General features: G+C 39.6%; 1 protein-coding gene across 1 annotated transcript in view; it reads left to right on the plus strand.

Annotated features, from left to right (window-relative positions):
- KAT6A (K(lysine) acetyltransferase 6A) overlaps positions 1-19,571 on the plus strand; it is a 122,300-nt gene that overhangs the window by 72,039 nt on the left and 30,690 nt on the right. Inside the window, exons 5-8 of the mRNA XM_011960650.1 lie at positions 584-665; positions 3,094-3,229; positions 4,534-4,853; positions 7,024-7,142. Coding sequence (XP_011816040.1) covers positions 584-665; positions 3,094-3,229; positions 4,534-4,853; positions 7,024-7,142 — 657 coding nt within the window. The remainder of the gene's footprint in view (positions 1-583; positions 666-3,093; positions 3,230-4,533; positions 4,854-7,023; positions 7,143-19,571) is intronic.

The following is a 19,571-nucleotide window of genomic DNA, read 5'->3' on the forward strand; positions in this document are numbered from 1 at the left end:
TCTCATTATTAAAGCAGACAAGGGTTAGCTTATTTCTGGTTATTGGATATTTGAAATTAGTGGAACTTTAGCTCTTTGTCAAAGATTGGCTGGAACATAACTTTTTGCTAACTCTGTTTACATAGTTAATGCAAATTAACGAAACTTTTAATGTTATGGTTGCTCTTTTTTTTTTTTCCTCTTTTCTTTTTTTAGATGGAGTCTCAGTTTGTCGCCCAGGCTGGAGTGCAGTGGCACGATCTCAGCTCACTGCAACCTCTGCCTCTCTGGTTCAAACAGTTCTCCTGCCTCAGCCTCCTGAGTAGCTGGGATTACGGGCACATGCCACCACTTCCGGCTAATTTTTGTATTTTTTGTAGGGATGGGGTTTCACCATGTTGGTCAGGCTAGTCTTGAACTCCTGACCTCGTGGTCCACCCGCCTCGACCTCCCAAAGTGCTGGGATTATAGGCATGAGCCACCGTGCCTGGCTCATCTCTTTTTTTTAAGATCCCTGAAGCTTTCTAGGTTTTATGTAGTCATGATCCTAACATGTTTCTGCTTCATAAGGTTAAGCGAAACTGTCCTTTCTTTTTTCTGATAGGATAACATGCTCTTTTGTGATTCGTGTGACCGAGGTTTTCACATGGAGTGTTGTGATCCACCACTCACCCGTATGCCAAAAGGTGAGAAATACTTTCTGAAATCAAACTGGGAATATAAAGGAGTATGTTAGTGAAAGCACATTTTATCTACTTTGTTAATTGAAAGAATAATTGGATCTTTCTTTTTGAGGTTGTATAAGTAGGAAGAGAACTGTCACCTTAAAAGGTGGGGATAGTCTTTCTGATTAGGCATCTTAACATTCTTATATGATATGGGTTTATGAAGGGTGAAGTGGTTCATTTATACATATTTGCTAGTCTCTAGCTAGAAGATAAAATACTTGCCTTAAATATATCTTGAAATATCTCTATTGAGAGGAGGAAATAAAGTAGTATTAGGTCGTGTTGGTTATATCACTGCTTAGCACTTTTGAGGGCCCTAGAACTGTAGAGATACGGTTTATTCAGAACTTAAAAACCTTTTAATGAAATACTTTATGAAATTAAAAGTTTATATATATATAAAATTAAATAAGTTTATGTATATTTATATATATATATATGGATGAAATACATTCTGAACAAATAAATGTCCAAATTGTAAGGGCGCAGCTTAATGTTACTCTCTTTTGATTCCTGTTCATTAAGAGGTATTTAGTTTGGGCACAGCTGCCTCATGGTTGGACTTCCATATTCATATGCTTATAATTTCTTTTAAAAAAACTTCAGCCAGTCACCCCTTTTTGTCTATCACAAATTACATTTTAACTCCGATTTTATAATTTATAGGCTTCTTAAGTAAAATGCCTGTAGGATATTTCATAATATTTGTTTGGAAAAAGTTTCCCTGTGTATAGAAAAGGACTTAACCGTACTTTGTAGCCATGTTAACACTTTAGGTTTTTACTTGAATTCACTTATTCCACCCCCTCATCCATGGAGTGTCACTCTGTCACCCAGAATCTTGGCTCACTGCCGCCTCCACCTACCAGGTTCAAAGCGTTTCTCTGCCCCTGCCTCCCATGTAGCTGGGATTACAGGCGTGCCACCACACCTGGCTAATTTTTGCATTTTTAGTAGAGACGGGGTTTTGCCATGTTGGCCAGGCTGTTCTTGAACTCCTGGCCTCAAGTGATCCGTCCGTCTCGGCCTCCCAAAGTGCTGGGATTACAGGCGTAAACCACTGCGCCCAGCCTGAATTCACTTACTGATTGTTACCTTTTGAAAAATCTTAAATTTATAAGTATTAAAAAATAAATACTCACTTTTTCCACTTACATGAAGTCTGCGCAAGGGGCCTTCTAAGAGTCCTTCAAGATAAGGAAGTTTTGTTTTGTTTTGTTTTGTTTTTTTTGGAGATAGAGTCTCCCTCTGTTGCCCAGACTGGAGTGCAGCGGCACAATCTCAGCTCACGGTACCCTCTGCCTCCTGGGTTCAAGTGATTGTCCTGCCTCAGCCTCCTGAGTAGCTGGGACTAGAGGCGCATCACCATGCCCAGCTAATTTTTTTTTTAAGATGGAGTCTGGCTTTGTCGCCCAGGCTGGAGTGCAGTGATGCAATCTCGGCTCACTGCACCTCTGCACCACGGGTTCAGGCGATTCTCCTGCCTCAGCCTCCCGAGTAGCTGGAACTACAGGCCCGTGCCACCACACCTGGCTAATTTTTTTGTGTTTTTAGTAGAGACAGGGTTTCACCATGTTAGGATGGTCTCGATCTCCTGACCTCATGATCCGCCCACCTTGGCCTCCCAAAGTGTTGGGATTACAGGCGTGAGCCACTGCATCTGGCCTGCAGCTAATTTTTTTTTATAGAGATGGGGTTTCACCATGTTGGCGAGGCTTGTCTCAAACTCCTGACCTCAGGTAATCGGCCCACCTCAGCTCCTCAAAGTGGTGAGATTACAGGCATGAACCACTGCGCCCAGCCAAGAAAGATTTCCTTAGGACTCCATTCCTGTGTGGTTAACTTCTACAAAAGAGATTATATAGCAGCTTTAGGCGGAAACTTTTTTTTTTTTTTTTTGAGATGGGGTCTCACTGTGTCGCCCAGGCTGGAATGCAGTGGTACGATCTTGGCTCACTGCGACCTCTGCCTCCCGGGTTCAAGCGATTCTCCTGCCTTAGCCTCTCAAGTAGCTGGGACTACAGGCACATACCACCATGCCCGGCTAATTTTTGTATTTTTGGTAGAGACAGGGTTTCACCAGGTTGGCCAGGCTGGTCTTAAACTCCTGACCTCAGGTGACCCGCCCGCCTTGGCCTCAGTGGACTTCAGGTGCAGTCAGTGAACTTCAAGTGCAGACTTGAAGGTGTGAGTCTCTTCCAATTATTCGTAGAATTCTGTGTGTATATGTTTTAATGTTTATTTTGGGTGGGGGGGCGGTATTCATCAGATTTTCTAATGACAATCTTTTACCTGAAAAAGTTAAGATTCTGACTTAAGACTATCTGAAACCTTTTAGTATATTTATGTCTGTCACACTTGTATGTGGAATTTTATTTTTTTATAGGCATGTGGATATGTCAAATATGTCGACCTAGGAAAAAAGGACGAAAACTTCTACAAAAGAAGGCAGCACAGATAAAACGGCGCTATGCTAATCCAATAGGACGTCCAAAAAACAGGTTAAAGAAACAAAACACGGTGTAAGTTGTACTTGTGGCAAGGTGAGGGGAGAAAAGGATAGGGTCTTCTCTATAGCATAGGATTCACTTGTTTTCTCTATGAAAAAAATTTTCCATTGTCATATCTGGCACTTCTGTATAATAATAATGGCTAACACTGAGCCCTTAATAAGTGCCAGATTCTGTTCTTAGTGCTTTACATGCATTGAATTGCTTAATTCTCCCAGCAACCCAGTGAAATATAGCTGCTGTTGTTACTTTCGTTTTTCAAAGGAAGAAACTAAGGCATAGTACATGTTGAACGGGGATGAAAATCCAAGTAGTCTGGCACCAAAGTCTGACTCTTAACCATTGCCTTATGTTGCTTCTCTTATATAAAAACAGGAAAGAAAAAGTTGTTACTGTGACATTTCACATGTCCCTCTCCTGATCTTGTCTCAGTTGTTAATATCTATTAGGTGTACAAACCACCGGATAGGTTCTTCCTGTTGAGGTGATGGCTAAGTCCCATTTTTGTGTTCTTGGAATGTAAAATAATTTGAATGTTTTCATCTATTAGCAGAAATCAGAAATTGTGGACTAGAAAGCTGGGCTATGTCTGGAGGAGGTGGGGCAAGATTCAGTAGCTAGTTTTGTCTTTTTAAAAATATCTGTAGTAACTCACCTTTGATAAATACGTAAATATCTTCAGGCTTGTCAACCTCCCTTTATTCTCAAAAGTTTTACTTACCTTTTTTATACGTAAGACTATCTTGAAGGTGATATAACTGAAATGAATGGGCATTAGCAACCTGAAATGTGCAGAACCAGTATTGTAGTCTGTATTCAAAATCTTAAATCAAGCTTTGATTTTCCTATAAAATGATCTTTTGATTCCTGGCCTTTAAAGAATAACCTGGCCTTGTGTTTTAGAGATAAAAGTACAACTTTGAGTTGGTGCAGAGATCACAGTGTAGTAGAACTTTATACCTGGAAGGATCTTAGTTGTTCTTAGTCCAGTTCTCATTTTACAGATGAAGACGTATGTTTAGAAAAAATGTGATTTGTCCAAGTTGTACAGCTAGTAAGAGAGAGAGTTATAACTAGAACAAGTCTTCTGACTCCTGGCCTGTAATTCTTTGCACTATAAGTAGGCTTCCTGGAAATAGATGTTTCTGATATTTAATTTTCATTCATAGAGTACTATTTATAGTTTGCAGAATATTCTTAAAAATACAGATTTTAATAAAGGTATAGGTTACTTACTAATTATATGTTATGTATTAAATAGGAATCCTATAAGTATCTTTTTTAATAGTTGCCCTTTCCCCTGTTTTATTATTTAGATCAAAAGGCCCCTTCAGCAAAGTTCGAACTGGCCCTGGAAGGGGTAGGAAACGAAAAATCACTCTTTCCAGCCAATCAGCATCATCATCATCAGAAGAAGGATATTTAGAACGGATAGATGGCTTGGACTTCTGCAGAGATAGCAGTGTCTCCTTGAAGTTCAACAAGAAAACCAAAGGGCTCATTGATGGCCTTACCAAATTTTTTACCCCTTCCCCTGATGGGCGGAAAGCTCGTGGGGAAGTGGTGGACTACTCTGAGCAATATCGAATCAGAAAGAGGGGCAACAGGAAATCAAGCACTTCAGATTGGCCCACAGGTAAGAGTTTAGAACAAACTTAGAAACAAATTGTATTCTGTACATGTATTATTTGGGATAACACTAATTATCTATAATAGATTTATATTTCATTATAAAAAGTTGGTTATATAATATAAGAACACATTGAAAAAAACATGTAGATGATACTGAGGTGGTAACTATGGCAGAAATTTAGAGGATGGAGATAAAGTTGCAGAATGGGACAATAGGAACTCTTAGGCAAAAGGAAGCTGCTTTTTTATAGAACCACAGAGAATCTGCGTACAGAAACTTGGGGTGTAACCTTGAGGATTACTTTACATTTCATAAATTACTAAAGAAAGCATATGGTGAATGTTGTGATGCCTGCTTATTCCAGGAAGGAAACTGGAAAGAATAGAGCTGGGTAAAATGCTGTTTATCTAAGCATAAAGAAAAGACCAAAATATATGCAGATGTGATGAGGTCATTGACTTTTCTACTGCAGATCTTGACAAAAATAGTTGTAAGTCATGGATTGCACTTAAAAAGGGAGAGACAGAACAACAGCTCCAGGCTGCTTGTGTATCAGGCTAAGTTCCCTAGTTTTCAAAGTAGAAAACATCTGTGGAGAGGACTTAATATAATGTAGCAGATCATTCAAGTCAGAGAATAAGAATTTGATTAACTGTCTAATAAATTAAAGCTTAAAATAGCCTTATTGCTGAGCCTTGAATTTAGAGAAACTAACCCTGTGAAGGAAGTAGAAAGGGCTTGAAGAAAGTAGAATGAGAATGAACTCTTTTGGATCACAAAGGCCAGAGTTGTAGTGTCTCATCTACTGCAAGAGAATTCCCTGACCTTGGTTTCCTCCCTGAATGTCTCCTTGGTGAGGGAGAATGTATTCACTGCTCTCATTCCTGCTTTCATAAATAGTTGATTGTCCAGTGCAGGAGAGAAAGTCCTTGTAATTGTTAGAGTCCCCTTTGTATGCTTTATTGATTGGTCTTTCACCATAGTGATGATCAGCTAATTACTCTTTAAGCATTCAAGACTCTTCATGTCTTTATCAGCCTGCAGTAAGCTCCTGGTCTGAGCATGTTTATCTAAGAAAATATGCAATCCGTTTAAACTTGGAAAGAATCTCAAAGTAAATCCTAATGAAAGACATTTTTGAATTAACCTCTTGTACTGGAGATGGTTTATTAGAAAAATTACTAGAAAGCTTTTGAAACAGAAATTGTTAGAGCAAATGTATCAAGTATATGGAGAACCAATATTGAATTTTAGGCAGTGGTGTGAGCATTTGCTTTAATAGGCTCTGTCATTTTCTTTATGAATTATAAAGTTTAAGTACCGAATGCTGTATTAGAGAGGTGCCTGCATCATGCACTAGGGGACACTAAAGTCACATAGTACCTTTAGACTGTACTTTTTTCTTCCAGTTTGGGAATGTTGTCAACGGTGAGTCCTTGACCTTTTTCTTCTTGTGTTAAGTTAATAATAGATGGCCTATATGTGCAGTTGACTTGAGAAGAACTGTCACCAATTGGTCTTTTCAGCCATACTCATAAAAAGAGCAGATGAGCCCATCAGCAGTGTCATCTTCAACTGCAAAGAATAATGATCTGCATAATTCCCAAATACTCTTTTCACTAGTTTTTTACCCACTTGAGGAAGTTCCATCATTTTGTAGATAATTATCATACGTTTTCATATTTACCCAGATGATGATTATCTGTTATCCTCAGGTTTGTGGAGTTTGTGCTTTAAAAGGGCACCCAGAATGTGATGGGAGTTAGTACTTCTGACATCAGTTAAGGTAGCTCAAGAGGTTTTTTTGAACATTAATGCATTAAACCTATACTAAAAGTGTCAAATGTATACTATTTCAAAATGAAATTTATATTCCTTATACCATTTTTCTGTCTGCCTTTCTGTGTATTAAAATATAATCTTTTAATGAAATTTAAATTTAGTTATATAATATTTTTAGGAAGCTTTAAGACAATTCAGGATTTCCACTATAAGGCAGATTTAATACATAAATAATATTTATTAAGTAGTATTCTTCTAGGAGTCAATTTAATGCTATATTCTTCTTTGTTATATATTAAGTTATTCAAATTTAAATAAAGACTTGAAATTTTTTCTAGTTCATGTATTAATCTGAGGATAGTTAACATGTGAGCTCTTTTTTTATATGCAGACAATCAGGATGGCTGGGATGGCAAACAAGAAAATGAGGAGCGACTTTTTGGGAGCCAGGAAATCATGACTGAGAAAGATATGGAATTATTTCGTGATATCCAAGAACAAGCACTGCAGGTAAAGTTGGATATGCAGGTTGGACAATCAAGCAACTTGTTCATGGCTGAGAAACAGCAGATTAATTATATTATGGGTTAAGCACTAACAGCAGTTTGCCTAATCTCAGAATAGTGGTGGTTTGTGTGTATATGTAGTTCTGCTGGTTATAACATTCCTTTCAAACCCAGGATAACTGCTTTGGTTTTGCAGATAAGCACATGGCTTTGACTAGGCTTTGACTATCAGTATTAAATAAGCTTGGTTTATTTTTGTCTTACTATATGAAGAATTTGGGATTTGACCAAAAACAAACAAAAGACAGGCTTCTCATGAGTGATAATAAAGCACCCGTATTTATTAATTCAAGAAATATTTCATGCCTGTAATCCTAGCACTTTGCCAGGGTGGGTGGATTGCTTGAGTCCGGGAGTTGCTGGGGCAACATGGCAAAACCCCATCTCTACAAAAAATAGAAAAATTAGCCAGGCATGGTGGTGCACAACTGTAGTCACAGCTATTTAGGAGGCTGAGGCAGGAGAATTGCTTGAGTTGGGGAAGTGGAGGTTGCAGTGAGCCGAGATCATGCCACTGTACTCCAGCCTGGGTGACAGTGAGACTCTGTCTTTAAAAAAAAAAAAAATTGCAATTCTTTGTGACACATGGCAAGATTATATAGGCAAAGAGTCTATGTGCCAGATGCTGGAGATGCCAGTGAATGACTGAATTCTTTCCCTGAACTATACAAGAGATTTCTGAATAAATAATGTCATTAACATGAAAAGTTCAATTATAGAATACTTGGTGTTTTGGGAGAATAGGAAAGCCAACTTATACTTCTGCCTGGGGAGGTCAGAGGAGGATTCATTGAGGGGCCTTAAAGGATGTATAGGAGTTGTGCATATCCCTTAAAGGGATATGTAGAGAGTTGGTTCTTATATAATCAGAAGGAACAGAAGTGAAGATGGAATAGACTTGAAGATAAGAGAAAACATGCTTAATTGTGGGAATTAAAATGGCTCAGGATAAAGAACATAGGGTGTGGAGAATGTCAGGAGGTGACGTTGGAAAAGTGCAGGGGCCAGATCATAAAGGCTCTTCCAGATTATGTTCATTTATTTTTTGTCTTTTCCTTCTTTGCCACCAACAAATGTACCATGTAAGCCAAGTTCTCTATCTCTTATCTTGAAAAGAAGGATTTCTAGGCTGGGTGCGGTAGCTGGCTCACTCCTGTAATCCCAGCACTTTGGGAGGCCGAGGCGGGTGGATCACAAGGTCAGGAGTTCGAGACCAGCCTGGCCAGCATCGTGAAACCCACCCCGTCTGCTAAAAATACAAAAATTAGCCGGGCATGGTGGCACACGCCTGTAGTCTCAGCTACTCGGGAGGCTGAGGCAGAAGAATCGTTTGAACCTGGGAGGTGGAGGTTGCAGTGAGCCGAGATCATGCCACACCACTCCAGTCTGGGCAACAGGGTGAGACTCCATCTCAGAAAAAAAAAAAAAAATTCTAAGGCTGATGCCGAGGATTCTAGGGAAAACTCTTCGTAGTAAGAGACCCAGTGGTGGGGAATAGACTGTTGATGTCAGTCATTATGTGAGTACTTTTGAAAATATAAAACAGCAGTACAAATACTCAGTACACGTTTACTCAGCATTCTGCTGTATTATGATTTAACAAAATATTAGCTTTGAGTCAGGTGGACCTGGGTTCAAGTCTTGATGTGTCGTTTACTAACTTCTGCTTTGAGCAAGTTGCCCTCAAAGCTTGTTTCCTTTCCTGCTAATGTGTTATTATAGGTACTCTAGTAGAAATCTGCATGGACTTCAGTGGGAACTGAAAGAAGGCAGTAATTATGTTCTTCCTGACTGAAAGAGTTGTTTTTTTTTCTCCCCCGAGTAAGTTGCAGACATAATGTTAATATCCCTTTACTCCTAATTATTTATGTATATTTCCTAAAAACAAAAATGTTCTCATACATGACCATGGTCCAGTTGTCAAATCAGGAATTTAACACAAATGAAGCACTATTGTCTAATTGAGTTATCACGTCTCTCTAGTCTCCTTCCAATTGGGAACAGTTCCTCAGTCTTTATCTTTCATGACCTTGACAGTTTTGAAGTGCACAGGTCATTTATTTTATAGAATGTCATCACTTCGAGCTTGTTTTATTTTTCATGCTTAGAAAATTCCACAGGTGTGCTGTGTCCTCCTCAGTGTGTCACATCAGAAGGCATGCAGTATCCAAGTTCTCATCACAAGTGCTGCTAACAGTGACCACCTGGTTTAGGTGGTGTCCATGTTTCTTCTCTAACATTATTACTTTCTAGCTATAATTAAATATCTTGGGGGCACATACTTTGAGACAGAAATGCAAATATCCTGTTTTTTATCAAACTTTTGTCTACCACATTTAGCATCCAGAGATGATTCTTGCCTGAATCATTTACTTTGTTGGTGGCCAAACATTATTTTCTAGTTCTATCATTTCTTTGGCATTTATTAATTGGCATTCTACTGTAAGAAGAAGCTTTTTCTTCTTCCTATTTATTCATTTTATTTAAACTCATAGATTATTTTATGGGTTATAATCCATTGCTATATTAGTGTTTATTTTGATGCTTAAATTGTTCCAGATTTAGGCAGAGGGGAACACCTTTCTAGAAGCTCCTGTGTCCTTTTAACACATCATCATCATTTTTATTTACTTCTGGCCATAGCAAGATGTTCTAGTCTCTTACTGTTGTAGCCATAGATCCTGGCTTTTTAGTGGTAAACGAGAGTAAATGGTAGCTCTATCCTGTACTTGCTTAGGGCCACAGAGATGTCATCTTGATTTTTTTTTTTCTCTGTCATACTTCACTTTCAGTCCATCAGCAAATCCTAATGGTTCTGCCTTCAGAATATGTCTGTATTTGCTACTGCCAACCCACCGTCATCGCTGGCTTAGGCTGCTATAATTGCCTCCAGACTAAACTTGCTTCTGCTTTTGCTCCTACCCCACTTCCTATTTTCTTTACACGGGGGCCAGGGTAATTATTTTCAAACATAAGTTGGATTATACTCCTCCCTTGCCCAGAAAACCTTTCATGTCTTTTGTTCTTCTTTAGAATTAAAAAAAAAAAAAAAAAAGTCTGTTCTCTCATCTCCAAGGCTGTGTATGATCTTGTGCCTGCCTCCCTCTTTGGCTGCTCTTCTTGCTCTCAGGCTACTCCAGCCACAGCCGCTGCCTCTTCCTCAAACACCCCAAGCACGCCTGCCTTGGGCCTTTGCAGTTGCTGCACCTTGCCTCGATGGCCCTTCCTCTAGAGTCAATGATTTGGTAGGTTCACTGCCCATTCCATTTGTCTTGCTCATATGTCATCTTACCAGAGAGACATTCCTGACTCCCACACGAAGATAGCTTACAGCCCATTTTGTCCCTCTGTCCCCTGACATGCCTGCTTTTTCTGCATAGTACCTATCACCTCTTGAATTTAAATTTTTTATTTCTAGAATGTAAGTGCCTTGAGAACGAGGACTTTCTTTTTGGTCACTGCTGTCTACTGAGTACTTGGAATATAGTAAAGCCTCAGTAAATACTTGCTTAATGAATGGAGGATATTGAATGAAATTTTCTTCTGGGAGAAATGGGGCAGGGGTTGAAATAATAGAAAGGTGCAAGAAGGATGACCAAAGAGAGTTAAACGAGGTGCTAAGCCCTGCTGAGGCTTGGGGAGACAGTGTAAATGCTTATTGATGGTAATTGGGCTAATCCTATGTTTCTTACTAGCATTTTATTAAACCCAGCATTGTCTGTGTATGTATTGGCACCAAGGAAATAAACAGCTAAATCTTGGAAGTCTAATTCATGCTTATTCTTGTTGGCAGTGCCCTGAAATTCTGATGATGTTGCTATTTCTCCATGAGGCTTATTCATTAGCATCATGCACCTTCTTTGGTACCAGCACTATAGGGCAAACAAAAAGACACAGACTCTGCCTTCATTGAAGCTTTTAGTTTCACAAATAGACAGATAATAAACACTTATAAAAATAAAACTGTACTTACAAACTGATAGTAGGAAGGAAATAAGAATGCAGTGAGGGATTCTGACGAGCTGGGCTACGGTGCTGAGGATTGGGGTTGGAATGTTTATGAGAAGGGAAGAAGTAACAATTTATACATAGTTCCAAAAGATTATTCAAAAGTCAGCGGAGTAAAGAGCTAGAGAAGAATATTTCAGAGACAAGGGGACTGCCTATGTAAACATATAAGGGAGTTAAAGTAGTTGATAAACTTGAGGAACTGAAGTTCAGTGTAACTCAAGTACTGTGAACAGAAGAGTTGCACAAGGTGAAGCTAGACTAAGTCCAGAAGTTAGGATTGGGGTTTTTATCGTAATTGCAATGGAAAGACATTGAATGGTTTTTAGCAAACAGCAAGATCAATTTTATTAAAAAATGGTTTTTCTTGGCTACTGCATAAAGAGTGGTTTAGAATTAAGCAAAAGTGGAAGCTGGGAAACCACTTTGCAGGCTTTTCCAGTGATCAGGATGAGAAAAGTGTTAGCTAGGACTAGAGGGGTGGTGGTAGAAAAGGGAGAGAAGTCGATGGATTTAGATGTATTTTGGAGATGGAATCAGCAGAACTTAGTGATGAGTTTACTGTGTAGCTTGAGGGAGCAAGAGATGATCAAAGATGACTTCCAGGTTCTCTGACTTTTTGTATTTTTTAGTAGAGACGGGGTTTCACCATGTTAGCCAGGATGGTCTCGATCTCCTGACCTCGTGATCCGCCCGTCTCGGCCTCCCAAAGTGCTGGGATTACAGGCTTGAGCCACCACGCCCGGCGGTTCTCTGACTTAATAATGAAAGTGATTTGAAGCTACTTGGGAAAGTTCATGTTGACTAGAGGACATTTTGAATAATAAAAAGATTCATAAATACAGTGCAGAAAGTCACTTTTAGAGCATAGATATAGCTTAGAAGCTGCTAGAACCTGTGTTTCAAAAAATTTGGAGGAAGATTTTATTACAGGGTCTTTGGTAGTCTTACAGCAGCATCAGCAAAAGATATATGATAAAGGAATCAATATTAGAATCCATCCAACTAATAACACATTGTTTATTGAGTGCCTGCTATGTTCTAGAAACTATGCTATGTATAGGGGCTATCAGAAAGACATAATTTCTGTTCTCTTAGAGCTTATAGTCTGGAAGGGACTATCATGAATAAACAAACTTTGCATGGAACGTTATCTAAGTCAAAGATAATTGAAATGTTGAGCAAGATTTATATCAAAAGGAGTCAGCCACTCATTGGTTTTGATTTTTTAAAAAAACTATTGCAGGCAGTAGGGTAAGTATGGATGTAGTTTGCCTAGTACTGTGTTCCATCATTATCTATACAACATACACTTCCATGAAAAAGAGCCACCTCTGGATACAAAAGTGGAAGCATAAAAATTTAGTAGTATAGGTTTTTGTTGTAGAATTTTATTTCAACTATGATCTTACGAGCTTGGAGAAATTACTTTTCTTAAAAGGCTCTATCAGTAGAAAGAAGCATTTGTATTCAGTTCATTCCAGTGGAGCGTGACAGCCTTCTTGAAATATATAGAGTGATTTTTACATAAAATATCAAAGAGCACATTGTATTTTCATACAAATTTTAATGCTTTCTGATTTTGAAGGATTCCTTTGGTTTTTGTGTGGTTCTGGGAAGTTTCAGAGCATTTTTGAAATCTGTGTGGGTTATTAAAATTTCTTCTTTGCTTGAAGAATTAAATCATTATTAAAAATATAGTAAGCTAGGTTCAACAACTTTATTAATCCCATGGTGTAGAGGTGTTATGCCATTTTACATATGAGGAAACCAGCACTTTTAGTTCAGTGACTTCCTGTAAGTTTTTATGCTAGTAATAGTGCAGCCGAAATTAAAACTTAGGCCTGTGTGACTTCCAATTCTGTACCCTTAATCACAGTAACATCCTGCATTCTGTATGCAGGATGTTACAGGAGTAGCAAAATCATTAGGCATGTGCTAAATGCAGGTAGGTAAAGGTTCTTAGGAAGATACACAGCAGACAGTAGCTTAGAGTACCAATGAAACATAGTGCATTGCTGTATTAAATGATTCAGACTTGTCTCAGATGTTCACAGTATACTAAAATGTGTGAAAATTGCCAGGCGCGGTGGCTAAAGCCTGTAATCCCAGCACTTTGGGAGGCCGAGACGGGCGGATCACGAGGTCAGGAGATCGAGACCATCCTGGCTAACACGGTGAAATCCTGTCTCTACTAAAAATACAAAAAATGAGCCGGGCGAGGTGGCGGGCGCCTGTAGTCCCAGCTACTCAGGAGGCTGAGGCAGGAGCATGGCGTGAACCCGGGAGGCGGAGCTTGCAGTCAACTGAGATCCGGCCACTGCACTCCAACCTGGGCGACAGAGCGAGACTCCGTCTCAAAAAAAAAAAAAAAAAAAAAAAATGTGTGAAGATTGGTGCAATCTGAGATGATCACAGAAGCATCAGGCCTCAGGAATGATGAGGATTTAGGTAGATGGAGAGAACTAGGGCCTATCAGATGGAGTAAACAACATTAACTTCAGCTTTGAGGAAGAAATGACTACTATACAGGAGTCCCTGCTTACCCACCAGTGATACGCTCCAAGATCCCCAGTAGATGCCTGAAACCGGGGACTGTACTGAACCCTGTTTGTACTGTGTTGTGTTTTTTCCTATACATACATACCTATGCTAAAGTTTAATTTATAAATTAGGCATAATAAAATAATAAAACAATTTTAACAGTGTACTGTAATAAAAGTTATATGAATGTGGTCTCTAAATCTCTTACTGTACTATTGTACTGTAGTCACTCCCCTGACGGTGTCAGATGATAAAATTTGCACTGAGGCTGACGACAGATAACTAGTACCTCGGAAAGCAAAGCTGGGGATAAGGGGAGACTACTATAAATAATTCCAGCTGGAGGGCAAAGATATATTATCTGTGTATTCCAAGAACCTGCCACTGAGATAGCAAGCAGAAACTCACATTTGTCTGGCACTCACTGCATGAATGGCATAGTGCTCTAAGTTCTGTGCAAATATCAACTCGTTTAATCTTTTCAACAAATCTAATAGTGACTTGCCCAACTAAGGTGACTCAATGAGATAGGATTTGAACTGTGCTAGCTTTTTCTAGTTCCCAGGCTCTTAACTACTATCTTAATAAGTAATGTTGTACTAAATTATCCAGTGAACTAAAAATACATCTATGCAGCCTTTAATGTGTGACTTACGTTTAATGGGTAAATAACACACTAAACATCCCCCCACTTCCCATGCCTACTTTCAGCAATATCAAAGAGAAATCACTTAACAGCAAAAAGATGTCATGGGGGGTACCTTAAAATCCTGTCATGCCGAAACTAACATCTTGTTACTAGCTTTCAAAACCCTCCAAAATGCAGCTTAATACTAGTAATTCAATGTATTACTTACCATTGCCCAACAGATGTTCCACCCTGTTTTATCTCAAACTAAACTCCAGCCATTCCTCACTTTGCATGGTGCAATATTAACTGAAACCCATGCTTATTGAACTAAGGTAGATTGAAGGAACAGGAGATGATCAAAGATGACTTCTAGGTTCTCTGGCTTACTGTAATAAAGAAAGTGGTTTTAAGCCAGCTGGGAAAGTTCATCTTGGCTAGATAAGAGGATGTTTTGAATAATAAAAAGACTCATAAAGGTAATGCCAAAAGTCGTTTTTGAGGGCATACAGCTTAGAAACTGCTTCACCTGTGTTAGGGTTGGCAAAATACGGCCCGGGGCCCAGTCCCATCCACGGCCTGTTTTGTATGACCTACAAGTTAAGGATTGTTTTCATATTTTTAAATAGTTGGACAAAAATAAAAAGAATAATATTTAGGGACATATGAAAATTATGTGAAAAATGTCAGTGTTCGTAAATAAAGTTTCATTACAACACACACACAAAACCCATGCATATCAGAACTAAAGTCAAATCTGTCACCTCAGAAGCAAGGACACAATTCTCATGTGTACCTGTTTCCATTAACAGTGCCATCAAAAACAAGGACTGCCTGTCTTACAACACCTTTATAGGCAGATACTATGTTTTCTATGTCATCTCCACAGTGTGACTTGCATGTAGTAGGTCCTCAAATATTTGTTCATCTGATCGGCCAATAATCACCCTATCTCCTAATCCCGCTTTTATATGTGGTTTTGGTTTCCGTGGTTTCAGTCACCCTTGGTTAGCCAAGGTCTGAATTTTATTATCATCATTATCTCCTCCTCCTCCTCATCATCATCAGAAGGGTGCATACTGTGCAGTGGGATATTTTGAGACAGACCACAATTCACGTAACTTTTATTACAGTACATCGTTGTAATTGTCCTATTTTTAGTTATTGTTGTTAATCTCTTTCTGTGCCTAATCTATAAATTAAATGTTATCATAGGTATGGATGTATAAGAAAAAACATAGTATATACAGGTTGAATATCCCTTATCCAAAATGCTTGGCACCAGAAGTGTTTGGATTTTGAATTTTTTTTTCCCCAGATTTTGGAGTATTTGCATCATATGCTTAGTAGTTGAGCATCCTGAATTCAAAAATCTGCAATGTTCTAATGAGCATTTCGTTTGAGTGTCATTAGTGCTCAGAACGTTTCAGATTTTGCAGCATTTCAGGTTTCAGATTGTCAGATTAGGTATACTCAACTTGTATAACATTTAATACTATCTGCAATTTTCAGGCGTTCACTGTGAGTTTTGGAACAGTGTATTCCCAGTGGGTGGATAAGGGGGACTGTTGAATAAAAGAGTAATTAAAGCCATGTGGTTAGTAATAGATAACCCTCTTACTGTATGCCAAATACTATATTCAGCATTATATATTTGTTTCATTTAATGCAACTTTGTTTTTAATTACTTGGCCTTATTTTACAAATGAAGAAATGGAAACATTAGAAGGATTATTTTACCTAGAGTTATGAATTGTTAAGTTTCAGAGTCAATATTTGAACCCTGGTATTCTGACACCATGGCCTTAATTCTTAACTGCTTAATTTATGATATAGTATTACTATGGAGATATGCAAAAGTTGCAGTGAGAATGAACAGGAAGACATCTAGGGATGTTATTGTTCTATTTTTTTTTTTTTTTTGAGACGGAGTCTAGCTCTGTCGCCCAGGCTGGAGTGCAGTGGCCAGATCTCAGCTCACTGCAAGCTCTGCCTCCCAGGTTTACGCCATTCTCCTGCCTCAGCCTCCCGAGTAGCTGGGACCACAGGCGCCCACCACCTCGCCCGGCTAGTTTTTTGTATTTTTTTTTAGTAGAGACGGGGTTTCACCATGTTAGCCAGGATGGTCTCGATCTCCTGACCTCGTGATCCGCCCGTCTCGGCCTCCCAAAGTGCTGGGATTACAGGCTTGAGCCACCGCGCCCGGCCTATTGTTCTATTTTTAGTTATTGTGGTTAACTACAATTTTAAGTCTTCGTAGAGGAGGTGACATTTGTGTAGGGTGTTGAAGGGATGAGTAAGAGTTTACTATTGGAGAAGAGTGAGAAGGCATTTCTAGTAGAAAGTTTGGGTGTGAGAAATCTTGTATTCTTGGAGCTGTGGGTAGTTGGTTGGAGTTCAAACAAGAGATGAGATTGGAAAGGTACTAGATCATGAAGATTTTGTGTTTCATATTAAGGAGTTTTTACTTAATCTTGTAGGTAAAGTAGTTCTTTAAAGTAGTTAAATAGTAGCTAAATAGCTCTTGGGGAACTGCTAAAGAATTTCTAAAAAGTGGATGACATATTTGCATTTTAGAAACTCAACTCTGGTGATACTGTGAGCAATGGATTGGAGAACACCTGAGCAAGGGACCAGTCAGATGATTCCAACAGTCCAAATTAAAAGTGACTAGGGCCTAAATGAAGGTAGAAGAGATAGATAGGAGACAGAGATAGATAATCATTTTGAGAAAGACTTAAGATAGAATGGAAAAGACTACTGTTGGATTGGGAGTTAGGATTGAAGGAGAGGGCAGAACCAAGTAGGTCTTCTAGTGTTCTATTTGGAGTAGATGATGATATTACATGTAGGAATATAGGAAGAGGAGCATATTTAAATGGAAGAAGAGACCATGCTTACATAGGTGTGGGACTGTGTGAAATCTAAAGTGGAGAACTTTGGTAGATGGTTGTGTACATGTATATACAGGAGACCTCGGGTAGGAGATTTGCCATGTTACCAGCACACAGGTGATTGTTGATAAAGTTTTTGTCTTGGATAATGTTTATCTAATAATAAATATTACTGAGTAGTGGTTACTATGTTCCAAGCACTAGAGATTTAGCAGTGAACAAAACATTTAAAAAAAAAATTCCTTACTCTTGGGAGCTAACAGTTTAGTTTGGGTTGGAATGGGGTAAAATAAATGGTATGCCATGTGGTAGTGTTATGGAGAAAACGCAGGGGAGGAAGAGGGAGAATTCAGAGGGAGAGGATTAATGTGTGCAATGTTAAATTGGTTGGTTGGGGACTGTCTTTCTGACATTTAGCAAAAACCTGAAGGAGGTGAGGGGATGAAACACGTAGGTAACGGGAGAATAACATTCCAGGCATAGGAACAGGAAATGCAAAGACCCTGAGTCACGATTTGTGCATGATCAAAGAAGTACAAGGAAGCCGATGTGATTAGAGCCAGGTAAGGCTCAAAATAGCAGATGGCAAGGACAGAAAGGTAATGGAAGGCTGGCTTTTGTAGGGTCTTCTTGGCTGTTGTAAGGACTTTGACTTTTACTCTGAATGAGATAGGAACCCTGGGAGGGTTTTGAGCAGAAGAGTGACTTTTGTTTTAACAGGATTACTCTGGCTCCGGTGTAGATTGAGGTGGGGCGGGGGTCGGGGTGGGGGATGGAGGGCAGTATAGAAGCAGGGAGAACTTCAGGAGACTCTTAAAATTATTGAAGTAAGAGACGTGGTGTTTTGGATTGTGGTGGTTGTAGTGGAATTGGAATTCCCTATTATGTTTTGAAGGTAGACCCATTGGGATATGTTGATGCATTGTGAAAGCAGAGAATCCGAGACGATGCCAGAACACAGTCTGAACACAGCCAGAACACAGGTCTGGGCTGAAAATTTCAATTCAGGGCTCACCAGCAAGTAGGCTGTTTTTTTTGAAAAACGAGACTAGATGAGATCACCAAGGGAGAAGAGAAGAACTTTGAGTCTAGGTTATTCCAACTTTTAGAGATTGGAGAAACTGAGAAGGAATGGCCAGTGAAGTAGGAAAAAAACCATGAAGGTGTAGTTCCTTAGAAGCTAAGTGAAGAATGTGTTGTAAGAAGGAAGGATCAGTTTTTAAATTCTGCAAATAGACCAAGTAAGATGAGAACTGAAAATTGACTGTCCAGCTTAGCAACAAGGAAGTAATCTTGAGAAACTGTTTCCATGATGGGGACAGGGGAGGGTGAAGAGATAATTGGAGTGGGTTCAAAAAAGAATGGAAGGAGAAATTGGTTATAGTAGTAATATGTGGCCACTCTTTTGAGGTTTTTTACAGTAATTAGGAGCAGAGAAAGGGAGAGTTGGATAGAGCTGTGAGGGCTAAAGAAGATACCCTTTTTTTTTGAGATTCAGTCTCGCTCTGTCACCAGGCTATAGTGCAGTGGCACCATCTCAGCTCACTGCAACATCTGCCTCCTGGGTTCAAGGGCCTGCCTCAGCCTCCCGAGTAGCTGGTACTACAGGTGGACGCCACCACTGCCAACTAATTTTTGTATTTTGTATTTTTAGTAGGGATGGGGTTTCACCATGTTGGCCAGGGATGGTCTCAATCTCTTGACCTTGTGATCCGCCCATCTCTGCCTCCCAAAGTGCTAGGATTACAGGGTGAGCCACCATGCCTCCCGCGCCCTTTTTTTTGTTTTTTTTAATATGGAAGGAATAACAGCTCTTTGTATGCTGATGGAATGCCCTGGTAGAGGGAAAAAAGCTGATGATGCAGAAGATGGGGGGGAACTGTTGGGTGATGTTCTTTGGCTAGGGAGCAGGAAGATGTTATCTCATGGGAAGCTGTAGGCTCAGGAGCTCTATCTCTATCCACTGTATTGGTGAAAGGCAGGATGTGTGGCACAAAGGTGGAGGCAGACCGATGTGGGTGGGAAAAATTGCGGAAGTTTTCTTTTGATTTTGTCCAGTTTAGTGCAGTAGGGGCCGGGCGCGGTGGCTCAAGCCTGTAATCCCAGCACTTTGGGAGGCCGAGACGGGCGGATCACGAGGTCAGGAGATCGAGACCATCCTGGCTAACACGGTGAAACCCCGTCTCTACTAAAAAATACAAAAAACTAGCCGGGCGAGGTGGCGGGAGCCTGTAGTCCCAGCTACTCCGGAGGCTGAGGCAGGAGAATGGCGGGAACCCAGGAGGCGGAGCTTGCAGTG

The sequence above is a fragment of the Colobus angolensis genome, unplaced genomic scaffold (genome assembly GCF_000951035.1).
Source record: "Colobus angolensis palliatus isolate OR3802 unplaced genomic scaffold, Cang.pa_1.0 Scaffold52, whole genome shotgun sequence".
Lineage (NCBI taxonomy): Eukaryota > Metazoa > Chordata > Mammalia > Primates > Cercopithecidae > Colobus > Colobus angolensis.